General features: G+C 38.9%; 1 protein-coding gene across 2 annotated transcripts in view; it reads right to left on the bottom strand.

Annotated features, from left to right (window-relative positions):
* Positions 1-240: 240 nt before the first annotated feature.
* Positions 241-14,747, bottom strand: part of Anapc10 (anaphase promoting complex subunit 10) — a 76,303-nt gene continuing 61,796 nt past the window's right edge. For both annotated transcript variants that reach the window (XM_008827484.3, XM_029560824.1), the window contains exon 5: positions 241-2,550. In XM_008827484.3, the coding sequence (XP_008825706.1) occupies positions 2,320-2,550 (231 nt within the window). In that variant the 3' untranslated portion in view covers positions 241-2,319. The remainder of the gene's footprint in view (positions 2,551-14,747) is intronic.

Here is a 14,747-nt window from a genome sequence, read left to right as displayed (position 1 = left end):
CAAGTATCTCTGGCGGAGTATAAACTGAAGCGAGCACACGAGGTTTGTCAACATTCTTATTTTAAATGTACATCCACCTGCACTGCATGAAGCACCGAGCAATCTTTCTTAAATAAGGGCAAGATCTATAGCTAAGCACCGCACCCCAATTAGATATAAGGTGAAAATAACACGGACTCAGCAGTCATTGTTAAACCATGCTCTTTAAACTAGGAGCAATTTCAGGTACTTTTTAGGTGCTCATAGGATATGTGACATGTGGAGAATGCTATGACAGAAACAAACTGGGTCTCTTCTTACAAGTATCACTTGCAAAATTATTACGGCAATTTCTAACAATAGTGTCAGAATATAGACAACCCCAGAGTTACAGATATTTCATGAAAGAGAAAAGGTAAGACAATTATATTCTCCAAATTCAAATTTATTTTGACACTATGTAAAAAAAGATCCAGTATTTTAAAAAATAAAATTCTTCTAGGGAAAAAAACTAATCTTGTCCTATTAAAAATTATATATAGGGGTTAGAGAGATGGTTCAGTGGTTAAGAGTTCGTATGGCTCATCCAGAGGACCTGAGTTTGATTCCCAGCACCCATGTCAGGTGGCTCACAATTGCCTGTAACTCCAGCTCCAGGGGGACTCAACACCTCTGACCTCCATGGGCACAAACACATACTGCCCCCCAGACACATACACATTTACATAAGCAAGTACACCTGGCTGGAGAGAGGTCATCCTAAAGAAAAACCTAATTTTGTTAGTTCTCTAGACCAACATAATTTCTCACTGTATGCTAAACAGGTATCCTTATATTTACAGACAAGTGTACCTCTCATCACTCATCAACAAAACTTTTTGCAAGAGATGAAGATGATTATAAAGTTCGCAACTGGTCAAATGCAAAGAAGTGACTCTGAGGAGCTTACTCCTAAGTGACAGGTCTAACACTGCGCTTCTACACCAAAGGCTTAGGAACACTGCAGAAGGGAGGTGGAAAGAATGTAAGAGCCAGAGGGACAAGACACGTGCAGCTAGACCTTCCAGGCATGATAGGGAAGCAGTATCAATGAAATCCCCACAGTGTAGTAGTTTAACAACATCTGCATAATGACTAAACCAGTTGACATGCCAAAGTGGAGGAGGGAATGTCACCAGGTCCCACCTCTAGATGAAGAGCTACAAGCAATCAGAGTATGCGGAAGGAGGGATCAGTTTTCTCCAGGGACTAGCTCCTTGAGAGGTTATCTAATCCCAAGTGGACATCCCTAAATACAGGTACACATTAGCACGACTACATGGACCAAGTGCATTTTATATATATATATATATATATATATATATGTATATTTATATGTACATTATTATAAATTTATACATACATATTTATAAACATACATATGCGTCAATCATCATCAAAGACGAGGACAGACATGGAAGGAGCTGCTGGAAGATGGGGAGGGAGGGAAACAACGCAAAGACAATACTCACGGATGAAATTCTCAGAAATAATTTTAAAAGTTAAAAAATAATATTTAAAATAAACTTTTTTTAAAAAGGACATTCTGACACATGCTATGACGTGGATGAACTGGAGGATATTACACTAAGTAAAATAAGCTATTCACAAAATGCAAATGCTATATAATTCTATTTGAGGTATTTGGGGTATTCAAATTCATAGAGACAGTGAGGAGAACGGTAGCTGCCCAGGCACAGAAGGTGACGGGTGAGAACGCAGACAGTACTCTAGGGGTAGAGCTTTGGTTTCACAGGAGGAAAAGGTGGAGATGACGGGATGGCAGAACAATGTAAGTAGATGACGGGATGGCAGAACAATGTAAGTAGATGACGGGATGGCAGAACAATGTAAGACACGCAAGACTACTGAGCTGCACCTTGAAATAAACAATAGTAAATGTTATGTAATGTGTATTTTTTGAAATTAATAGTATAAACATGGAAAAATTAATCTCTAAAAAATTCACATATATTAGTAAAACAGTTTTGTTCCCAAATAGTCAACAACTATTATATTACCACCACGTTGGTAAAAAGTATGCACATCTTGAAGTTTCTAGTTTAACTTGTTTTCTTTTAATAAAGGAAAAGAATATAAAGATTGGCTTCAAATTCGTTTTTAGCAATGTAAAATATGTGAGCCTTATATGTCAAGGAAAATAGAGACAACATGACCAAAAAGTTGTTTATTTATCAAAATTAAGATACTTTTAAATGTAGACAAAATTGTATGACTTGTTCAATTAAAAAATTGAAACAATACGCAACGATAGGGTAAAACTTGTGCTCCACTTTGAAGTCATCTTATTGAGCGATACATCATGAAATCAATCGTTGTACATCTAGGAAATCTACCGACAGAGCTCTCTTCCACTGGGGTATATATTTTAATTTGCCTCATGTGGGTGTCTCTTCCATTTTGGTGATTGGCTAGAACAGCGATCTGTATCATGAAAGTACGAGTTGGCTTCTTATGATTGTCAGTTAGAGGAACGTGAATCCAGCCACTTGGTTCCACCAATTCAAGTTGCTGACAAGAAAGAAAAAAAAAAAATCAAAATATGCTTTCACTCTGTGAATAAGCTTATAACGAATGTACTTTAAAATTAAAATTGAAATTTTGCCAACTGAGAGAATAGCAATATGATAATAACCAGCACCAGTTAATTGGCACCTTTAGTTGGTCCACTAAACCAGGGAGTCTTAAACCTTTTCCACTTGTGGCCTTTTGTACCTGAGAAACTGATACATGACCATGGATAATTAGGCACACAAAATAAACATATAAATCAGTTACCAATAAAATATATCATAAAGAAATTTATTTAAAATAATTCTGTTGTGTATATATATAATTTCACCATTTATTAAAGATAGAAATTGAATATTTGATAGTCCAGATATAGAGCATCTTCAATACCTTAAATTGGCATTTTGAGTTTATAGTCACAAACACTGAAAATTTCACTTTGCATAAATACATAATACAAAATGATAGAAGGATATTTATGGCTATTTCAGAAATTGTTGGAGATCCTATCATAATTCTGAGCCAATATTCATAGAACAACTTTGTCTCCATTTTCTAACTTGCTATTCTATCATCTTATTTCCATTTTAATTGGGGTCTCACCACTGAAATCAATCTTATAAAAGTCCCCATTGACCCGCATCTTGACAAACCAATTCCTAAGAATCACTGGATATAAAGAAGATAACTTTTGCATTCTGGATCTTATTTAATAGATAGGATAGATGTAATTACATAGTTAAAAATACGTATACCCATCCCCACAGCCAACATCACACTAAACAGAGAAAAACTGAAATCATTCCCACTAAAATCAGAAACAAGGCAAGGGTGTCCACTCTCTCCACTCCTGTTCAGTACAGTACAGATAGCTTAGCTGGTTTTAAGGGAGAAGAAGAGTGAGCAAGAGAATATCACTTAAAAAAAAAATCAAGCCAGGCATGGTGGCACACATCTGTAATTCCAGCACTTAGAAGGAGAATTGGAAGTCTGAGTCCATCCTGGGCTACGGTTGTTAGGAAGTGATCCACTATCAATAAATAACAACCAAAACCACCAAATAAATAACAACCAAAACCACCATCCACTATCAATAAATAACAACCAAAACCAAATCCACTATCAATAAATAACAACCAAAAACAGGGACATCCCTGTGTATTCTGACGGAAAATAAATTCTCTAATACAGTTTACATATTATACAAATCCACAGAAGCAAAGGAGACGGGAGAAGAAATGAAAACTGACAGGTGGTGGTAAACCGGGGGAGAAGGTGCTCACTAACACTTCAGTTCCACCCACTCTGCTCACTGCAGACGTGGAGTGACAGGAGGGTGAGAGACAAGGGAAGAGGAAAGGAGGCAGTGAGAAGGAGGCCCCCTGGACTCTATCATCTCTGAAACTGAAGCTCAGACAGTACTAAAGAAGGAGTATCCATTAGCAATAAAAATAAACCAACAAGCAAACAAGAAAATTGGCCACAAGCACGCACTGAATTGCCTTGCCTTGAATTCAAGATCTTCATGCCTTAGTCCCTCAAGTCTCACCTGCCTCGAGCTGACCAGGTTCCTTTCCTGCTCTCACAGAAAGCTAGGGGTTTACTATCTGGACAGACTGGAGAAGGTGGGCTTCTAGAGTGAGGCAAAATGACAGCAGACGGCAGCATCGTATGATGCAATCATAAACCCTCAACTCCCTTCACCTTAGTTACAAGAGCACTGACTCTTATACACATCACCTTGCAGTTCTCTATGGATCCCACTGCCCAACTCTGCCAAGTACCCAGGCCAGATAAGGAATTATTTTCTGAGCAAAATGAGAATTCCATAAGAAAAGATCTACAGATAATGACGTGTAAATGTTTAACAAATATTTATTGAATGAATGCCCACTTTGTGCTGGGCACTATTTTAACTGAAGTGTATTACTGAAAACAAAACCAAAATCTAAGTGGTATGTACTCTAAAAGGGGAAGACAAAGTAAATAAATGAGTGAGTCTCAAGCATCTCGTTAATGAAGCGATGGGAGAAAAACTGAGGAAAAAAGACAGCAGAAGACTGAAGAGCAGGTGTGTGCAGGGTTCAGGCTTCACAGAGGTGACGTGAGAAGGCTTGAAAGGGGTGGGTTCCAGCTTGAGCACAGGATCAAAAGGTGCGCTGAGCGCCAACCTCTATCAGGAGCACAGAGCACTCCAGGCAAAACTCTTTAAATATGAGCAAACAGAAAAGGATCCACTGGCATATGAAAAATAAAACAAGACAGAAAGTGAAAGAAGCAAAGAAATGAAAAAAGGAATTCCAACGAGAGGCAGCGGCAGAGCAGCGCTAGACTGAGAGCTATCTGAGACTGACTGCTGCTGGGTGGGGGACAGCAGGACTTACACACAACCACTGGATGAGCCGACTAGACAGAGCTATCTGAGACTGACTGCTGCTGGGTGGGGGACAGCAGGACTTACACACAACCACTGGATGGGCCGACTAGACAGAGCTATCTGAGACTGACTGCTGCTGGGTGGGGGAGAGCAGGACTTACACACAACCACTGGATGGGCTGACTAGACTGCAGTGGACACATTTACCCTGAAGGACATTTGGGTACAAACACCTGAATAAATAGGACTCAGCATGTACGGCACAGTGCATAGGGTTTGGTGGAGGGATAAGGGGAAGCACTGATGGGGGAGGGGTCTGGATTTGAGTGGGAAATATTGCATGAAATTTAAAAAGCTCAATAAAATAATAATACCCCCAAAAAGAAATTAAAACAATACATTAGTAGTTATCTCCAATGGCAAAGTATCCATGAAACAAGAACTGAATGCGAGTCTTTGAAAAGAGCAGAACGGAGCTGGAGAGACGGCTCAGGGTCAAGAGCACTCTGGCAAAGATTTGGGTTCAGGTCCCAGCTGGCCGACAACTGTCTTTAACTCCAGTTTCAGGGGATTCAATGCCTTCTTCTGGCTTCTGCAGGCACTGTACACATGTGGTGCACTTACACACATGTAGGCAAAATACATACACACATAAAAATAAATCCAAAACAGTAAAAAAATAAAGGAGCAAAGATGAGGGAGAAGCCCCAGAAATTAAAAAATACACGTGAAAACAGAAATTTCTTAAAGAAACAGAAGTTGTAAACTAACTGAAAGCAAAAAAGAGAAAATAAGAAAACAGGGGCTCAGTGCACAAAGTATTATAGGGACAAATGTGAATTCAGAAATAGAACAGGAAAAGCAAAAGGAAAAACATCAAAGAACATATCACAAGATTACAAAACAGACAACCGCAGACTGGCGGGAACCACTGAGCACCCAACACAATGAAGGAAACGCAATGTCAACATAACACCATGAAATTTCAGAGTTTGGAGGATTAGACATTATAATAGCTTCTATAGAGGAAAAAATAGGTCACATGTAAAGTATCAGAAATCAAAAATGGCACTGAATTTCACAACATTTACACAGAAAACTATTAGACGATAAAGAATGCGTTTAAAATTCTGAGAGAAAATCATTTCCAAGCTGGAATTCCATACCCAGCCAAATCATCCTTTGAGGGTAAGATTGAAATAAAGTTTTCAGTCATGCAAGGGTTCAATAATTTGCCGCCCATGCAGACGATGCATTCTACCAAAAAGGGAAGCAAACAAGAAAGGTGAGGTCCAGAAACAGCGGATCTGCAAGAAGAGGCGATGGAAATTCCCAGGATGGTGTCGGAGGGAAAACAGCCAAGAACACAGCTATGCAATGCTGAGACTCAGACACAAAAGCAGGATTTGAAATATCAAAAAATATATCAGGGGAAGGGTCTGTGAGAGAAATGAGGAACCTAGGGAGGCAGGAAGAGCTCCCAGAAGATGATGCCAGTCTGAGAGCCGGCACTGTCTTAGGGTGCTGGAGACCTCTGCAGGTTTGATCTCAGCACCTTCAAGGGGAAAAAAAGTGGAGAGCAGAAGTGAGGCCATAGCTACTTTGCTTTTTATACACAAGCTCAGTAGGTACTTCAGGTCACACAGTGTCACTTGAGCAGCTGGTTTAGTTAGTCACAGGGCAGCTCCTAGGCCTGCAACGGCATCTCCAAGTCCCAGACCAGGTATATTTTCGACAGGAAAGGCCTTGGCTGCTTCTGCAGGATAGTCAGTTACATCACAAGGCTGGGAGGCTGGGAGAACTGGCTCAGACTCAGGTTCATCTTCAGAAGTTTTAGCTCAAGCTCATGCATTCCATGTTGTCTTTGCTCTCTAATACTTTCCATCAATCTTCACTTTACAGCTTCTTGCCCTGCAGACCTCAAGTGTCTCTCTTTTCATCAGACATGAAAAGAACAGCCTTACAGAATTTATTTAACAACCTCCTACCTGAGTAGGGTAAAATCTCTGTAATAAATCTCTTGTTACACACCTCTACACTCTCAGTGCTCTGATTCTCTCATGAAACTTGAACAGATACACTGAAACAGCGGCTGAGATGGAGTTCCAGGAGGGATGCAGGCAGGAAACAGACATTGAACTATGTGGTTATTTCAAGAGACGCTTTATATAGCTGTCAGAGAACCAAGAGATATATTTATAACATTTTTTTTTAATTAAGGGGAAAAGATTGCCATTCATATAAGAAAAAAAAACACCTAAAAATAAAATTTAAGCATAGGATATATAGAAACAATACATGAGTGTTTGTTCCACAAACATGAAATGTGCATGATGATTTCAGTAAATATCACAAAAAACCTATACCAGGAAAATGAAGAGGAGGGATCTTTATCAGAGAAGAAATGGCATTACGCAGCTAAATCATGATGTAGGACATATTCAAACACAAACACACATGCAGAATATAGAAGTCTAAGATGACTAAGAAGAATTACTCAGGGTGGAAGAAAAGACGCCCATCAATCAAGGCTAACCATTACGGTTTTCTCACTTTATGATTTCCACTTTTGAAGTGCTTAGTCTATTTGGGCATTATTTTAAAGTTTGTATATGCACTGACTTACTTCAGTCTTGCAGCAGCCCTAAAGTTATATTATTTTAAACTTCACTTTATAAGCAAGAAATCTAAGGCACAGAGAAGCTAGTTTTCCAGTGTTCAGGGATAAATGGTACAACTGGAATTCAAACCCCAGCAGATGACTCCAAGCCTATGCTCTTGGATCTTTTATCAACTCAGACAAACACATGAATAAGCAAAAAAATATGTCATTAAAAGCCTCTCAATTTCATGAGATTATATTGCAAAGCTTATTATAGAATGCTTTTACTGCTTATAAAAAATTATCATTTTTTTGGACAATGTGGTGGCATACACCTTTAATCCCAGCACTCCAGAGGCAGAGGCAAGCAGATCTCTGTGATGTGGAGGCCAGTCTGGTTGTGGCTATAGGGAGACCATGTCTCAAAAAGACCAAAAAAAAACAAGAAACAAACAAACAAACAAACAAAAAACAACGGTTTTCAAGACCTTACGCCTTTCATTCCCAGTCACCATTCACGTAGCTGCTACTTTGTGTCATACACCTGTCTCAGTCATCCCACACATTTACAGTTGAAAACCCTGACGTTCAAAGAGGCTGCACAATTAGCCTCAGAGTCATTGGGGCGAAGCCAAAATTTATTTACTTGCTTACTTATTTACTTATGCATTTATTGTGGAGGGTATGCATGCATGTGCGCACATGTATGAATGTGGATGCCAGAGCGGGATGTCCAGCATCTTCCTCCACTACTCTCCACCTTGTTTTTTGAGACAGGTCTCTCACTGAATGTGGAGCTCAGCAATTCTACTACACTAGCTGGCCAGTGAGCTCTGAGGATACACCTTGCCTCACCACCACCACTACCAAGCAGTGAGGTGCCAGACATGCCCAGGCTTTACCAGATGCTGGGCTCAGGTCTTCATGCTTGTGAGACAGGAAGTTTAACCACTGAGCCATCCCATCCTAGAAATCAGAATGTCAGAGTAATTTCCCTGCCAAATGCCTGAACATCGTAAAAGCCATAAAGCAATCTTAAAGTATGTCTATCTGGAATAAGAGCAAGACGATAACACACCCAGAGGACGAGTACAAAGGAACTCGAAAGGCTGTGTCCTACACAGGCTTTAAAGAAAGGCAGAACTTTGAAGGAGACTGGGGGAAAAAGAAGAAACGAATTCAATCATGTGCCTCAAAATATGCTATTTCCTATTAGTTACTGCACCATAGAAATAAAGCACAGTAACGAGAACGAGTTACAGATCCAGGCAGAAGCAAAAACCCAACGCACATTTTAAATATCCGAATATAAACATCTGAGTAGTCTCAGTAACAGACTTTCAAAACAACTAAAATAGGCGCCCTCAAACACAATTTTCTTAAAAGATTTCTGATTTCCCCTGGCCCTATACATTCATGTGACCAATTTTGTTTACGACAGTACAAGAGTGCAGAACAATCCACCTCACAGCACACTTCCAAAAGTGTTGAGCCAAATTGAGAATATCTAAGAATAAAGTGATATTACACAAATATGAGTATTTTGGAGTTAGTTGTAACAAATTTTATTTTACATGAATTTTAAAACCCTTGAACTAAGTCTACCATTTGTGGCATAGAGATCATGGTTTGACTTTGCCTTGATGTGAATTACCATCATTTTGAGAAAAACGTTAACTTGTTTCCTAAAACTGCAATCAGTGCCAACTATGGAGAGAAAGCAAAGGCATTTTTGTTCTATTCACAAGCACCAACAAACAGCCCAGTGGGGAAATGGCAGTGTGCCAGGTTGCCCTGTGAGCAATTAGGCTTCATGGCAATCAGGAAACTCAGGCCCCTGAGGCCTTTAGAAAACTAACTTGGTAAGGACTTGGTGCTTTTTATATCCCCTCCAGAAGCCGTATGTGAGATATATTTTGTTTAGATGGCAATCTTTTCCATCCTCTGGACACCCCCCACACAAAAAAAGATTAAGATAATAAATGCGCATGCAACTGAGAACACATGAGATTAGGGGGCATCACTGTTTACCAGATCCACTGATGAAAACTTAATAACTTGTCCTTGAAATGCAGTAATCTCATTCTACTCATCAGATTAATAATTAAAAGACCCATCCAACGATCATGAAATATAAAAGTACATTTTAATTGATCAAGAAACAAAGACAAATAAACCTAAAAGTATCTTTATGAAAAGCAGTTGGCACATGGTAAAAAAAAACTGTCACAAAAGATGCATTTTCTCAACTTCTACAATGTCAAGTTTCTAAGAAAAAAACAAACAATGGTGGATGATAAACTTTACAGGCAACTAAGGACTACAATTTCCATTTTACCAAATTACACCTGAAGTGCCCTGTAATCTAGCAATGCTGAGAGTCTGAATGGAAGCTGAGACTGTCCACACACTGCTGGCATCTGGCAGGTTTGCTGCCTGAGTTTAATATGATAGTCAGAAGAAGGACAGGAGCAAAAATGAAATGGATAAGCTCAAGAATGAGAAGTTACTCTCTGGTCCATATATATGCTTCCTAATGTAATTCTTAAGGAGGAAATTGACTAGGTTGGTTGAAATGATAGCGAAGAAGCAAATTGAATTTTAAGTGAAATATAGTATATTTAAGACATTTTACGTGCATCTAGTGAACAAATACTGCACTTTATAAATAAAATGGGTTTTAGAGAGTAAAAATTAGTATTCAGTCCCTTGTTTGCCATGCCTACCTCCGACAAAGCTCGCTTTCTCACCTTCGATACTTTCTAATTTCATTTAAACTTATTCAATATTTTACAGTATATATACATAAAAGCCTTTTTCCCCTACTTTTTAATGTGTCAGTGACAATAGCATAATACACATCCATGACAACTTATCCTATAAACTGAAAGCCTCACAAATCAAAAATATAAGGACCAACAAATGTTTCACTACATTCAGAAAATGCAAAGTCTTTATACCGAGAGGAGCTTTCAGCATAAAAAACGTGCTAACAGCAGACACTGACGCCCACACAGCGCACTGCGGACGACACCGAAGGCTGCTTTCTGCTCGTTGTTATTTTCCTTTTTTTGGATTATGTTCTGGAGATACCGGCACAATGGAATTTCAATGCCATAATTACGTATTTCTTTGTGTATCTTTAACATAACAGGTAAAGACAAAAATTAAGTACAAAGATAACAATATAAAAGGTTTTTAATTCTTTTCAAATGATGTAATTTATAACCATTACACAAATAGAAGTGTGGGGGGGGTAAAGTAATTTTCCAAAGGTTCAGTTTACAAGGACCTCACACAAAGTTTTTTTTTTCTCTGCAACTCTTACTAGAAACAGTATTATTTGCTAAAAATGCACTAGCTGCCAAGAGCTATGGTCCATCTAAAAGCAAAACTCTTAAGATGGAAATAGAGTGCCAATACAAAAAAGGGGCAGGATTCTATATACAAATTTCTGTAAAATCTATCAAAAATAAGGTGAAGTTCTTATTTTGATATATCTTTTTGACTAAAAATATAATTACAATCATAGGTAAAATGCTAAAATACATACTTTTGTAGTAAAACAATAAGAAGTAATGAAATTTCAGATTTTCTAATTAAACCTTCTTTTGTAAGTTATTGGGAATTCAACGCTAGCCTTGGTTCACATGATAGAACAATGGGAAATTTTCCGAATGGTTGAACACCAACCCTGACAAGTGTGGAGAGCCAACTACAATACATTATATGGTAGCAGAACCTGCCACCCACGTCGCTGAGAGAACAGCTTTCAAACACATGCACTGAGCTGTAAAACCACAAAATCCCTTATTACACATTGTCTTTCTTACTTTAGGTAAAATATACCATCAATTCTTTCCATTATAAATATTTTCTATCACAATCTTTGAAGCCTATTTATAGTTTGATGTTTTCTGACACTGCGGAGGATGTCTTTAAAAGAGGAAAATGCAACAGGGAAGTTTTCCTCTCCTACAATGTCTCATAAAAACTGATGTTATAACACAATATTTTACTGTATGTGGGGGACACATAGTAACTGAAATGAGCTTTGAGGTAAAATGCCAGTTCCTTTTTACCTCTCAGAAAAGCGCTCGTTGGAATAATATAGACCAATGACTGCCATGTAAAAAATCTGAGATAGAGAATAAAATGCTTGGGAAAGAAAACACTTTTTCAGAAATTCAAATACACTATTTTTTTGGAAACTCAAGATGGTTAAAAGTCATTTCAAACATTGTGCTTTCTGCTGGGCATGGCAGTACACACCTTTAACCCCAAGCACTCGGGAGGCACAGGTAGGCAGATGTCTGTGAGATTGAAGCCAGCCTGGTCTATATAGCGAGTTCTAGGCCAGCTGAGGCTACAGGGAGACCCTGTCTCAAAAATACCAAAAATAAATAAATAAATGAATTGTGCTTTCTGTAAAGTTTTGAGCAATAAATTTCGCTCTCACTTTCTATTCTTTATATTTCTTTTCCCTTAACTCCTACCCACTATGACCCACTTCCACCCTCAATCTGCTAATTGAATCATAGTATTGTAGGAATTACGAAATATATCAGTTTCTTCTGGGGTTTTCATTTGCAATGCTGCTGGCAAAGAGAATTTTATTTCCATTAAAATGAGAGGATCAGGGGTTGGAGATGGCTCAGCAGGTAAGAGCACCGGCTGCTCTTGCAGAAGATCCAGGTTCAAATCCCAGCACCCACGTGGCAGCTAACAATCATCTTTAACTCCAGTTCAAGGGGATCTGACACCCTCTTCTGCTCTCCATGGGCACTGCACGAACTTACATACATGCATACACACAAAATATAAATAATAAATAAATAAACAACTAAATAAAATATTAAAAAGACAAGATCACTTAGTCTTGTGAACTACTGCTTCTGTCTGAACTCTCAGTGAATTATTCAAGGCCTGTTCATAGCCTATAACCTCAGAAATCTAAAATACTGGCCATGTAGGGAAATTTTTAAAAATACTTTATTTATTATTTTTTATTTTATGTGTATGAGTGTATTGCCTGCATGTATGTGAGGGCACCCATGTCATGCAATGCCATGGAGGTCAGACGAGGGCTTCGGATTCCCCCGGAACTGGAGTTAAGGAAGGTTCATAGCCGCCATGTGGGTGCTGGGAATCGAACCTGGGTCCTCTAAAGAGCAGTCAGTGCTCTTAATCACTGAGCCATCTCTCCAGCCCCACCATCAATGGAAATTTTATCTTAACAATGTACAGTTATATAATTTTCCCCAAATTGATGATGCATTATTTGATTGAAAATCTACATTTTTCTCAAATTGAACTGATTTATAGGTTAAATATATAAATTATGTTATTTTTCTTCTGTAGAAATTCATCACAGTCAAGCATGGTGGCTTATAGCTGTAATCCCAGCACTGAGTAAGCTGAGTCAGGAGGACAGCTGTGAGTTTTGAGGTTAGCCTGGGCTACTTAGTGTTCCAGGCCAATCGGGCTACAGAGTGAGATCCTGCATCAAAAACAAACAAACAAAAACAACCAGGATCTGGAGAGACGGCTCTGTGGTTAAGAGCTCTGGCTGCTCTGCAGAGGACCTGCACCCATGTGGCAGCTAACAACCATCTGTAACTCCAGTTCCAAGGGATCCAACGCTGTCTTCTGACCTCCACGAGAATTGCATGACACAGGTGCACGTACATACATGCAGGTAATATATTCATACACATAAAATAAAAATAATAAAATATTTAAAAAGAACAGTTTTCATCATATTTTGAGACTTTAAGGAATACATAATCATATGTTATGCCTACATTTTTCTATGTGCTTATATAATTAAGTAAAATATGTGAGGATCACTCACCTCCCTCTGCTTCCCTGGGCCTGCATGACCTGAAGGCCTCTCTCCAACCCACAGGCCTCTCTCTGGGGTAAATCTATCACACCCCCACGCCTTGACTCCCCCAGCCTCATTCACCATCCGATCTCCCCCTCCCGGCTTCCCTAGCCTGGGACCTGTCCCATTCATTGTCTTGGTGCCCTGGACACCTGGGGAGCCACCACTGCTTCCTGATCCTTTGCATCCAGACCAACCAAGCTCCTCAGTGCAGTCCCCAGGAGCCCTTGGGGCCGCTTCCCACCCCCATCTCCCATTGCATCTCTGGGTGGCAAGACAACCAGCTGCCCTAGATCAGCATCTTTCCTGGGCCTGGCTCCTAGGCCAGTCCAACTCCCAAATTCCTGAGGCCAAAATCTTTCCTGGAGTTATCCAGACCTTAGGAGAAAGCCTAAGAGCATCTGATCCTCATCTAACTTGGGCCTCTGTGTGAACTCCTGAAGACAAAAGCAAAATCAAAAGAAAGAACTGGAAGCTTAGACGAACCAGGTTTTCATGACCAAAAAGTAAACCACAAAGACACATAAAGTTCACAAAAAGAATCAGACCTAAACTTGAAGGCTTGAGTCTCACACAAGAACCAGAAACTACAAAAGAAATTCATATGCCAAAATTAATATAAAATCAAAAGAGAGAACCGGAAGCTTAGAGGAACCAGTTTTTCATGCCCAACAAGTAAACAAAGGCACATAAAATTTACAAAAAGAAGCAGACCTAAACTCAACAGAGAAAGGCTTGAATCTCACACAAGAATCAGAAGCTGAACTTGAAAGCTTGAGTCTCACACAAGAACCAGAAACTACAAAAGAAATTTACATGTCAGAAATCACAGAGAAAAAATAATAACATGAAAAACTAAAATAATATATCCCCATCAAGTACCAATAGTCCTCCAGGGGAGTACAATGAGAACTCCCTGGAGATAACACAGGACATGGAACTCAAAAGAACAATTATAAACATGATAAAAGAATTCAGTGAATTTAAAGAACACACAAACAAAGAAATCAAAGAACTCATTTCACAATAGCTGAAATTGATTTCACAATAGCTGAAAAAAAAAAAAATCTCGGAATAAACTTGACCAAAGACATTAAAGAGCTCTACAACAAAAATTTTAAATCTTTAAACAAAAAGATTGAAGAAGACAGAAGATGGAAGGACCTCCCATGCTCATGGGTTGGAAGAATTAATATTGTGAAAATGATCATCCTATGAAAAGTCATTTATAGATTCAACACAATGCCAATCAAAATCCCCATGACAGTTTTCACAGAATTGGAAAAAACTATCCTAAGATTCATATGGAAGCACAAAAGACCTCAGATAGC

This window comes from Nannospalax galili, unplaced genomic scaffold (assembly GCF_000622305.1).
Source record: "Nannospalax galili isolate Female #2095 unplaced genomic scaffold, S.galili_v1.0 scaffold1272, whole genome shotgun sequence".
NCBI classification, from domain to species: Eukaryota; Metazoa; Chordata; class Mammalia; order Rodentia; family Spalacidae; genus Nannospalax; species Nannospalax galili.
Note: the sequence above shows the minus strand (reverse complement) of the source record. Positions and strands in the feature narration are given on the sequence as shown.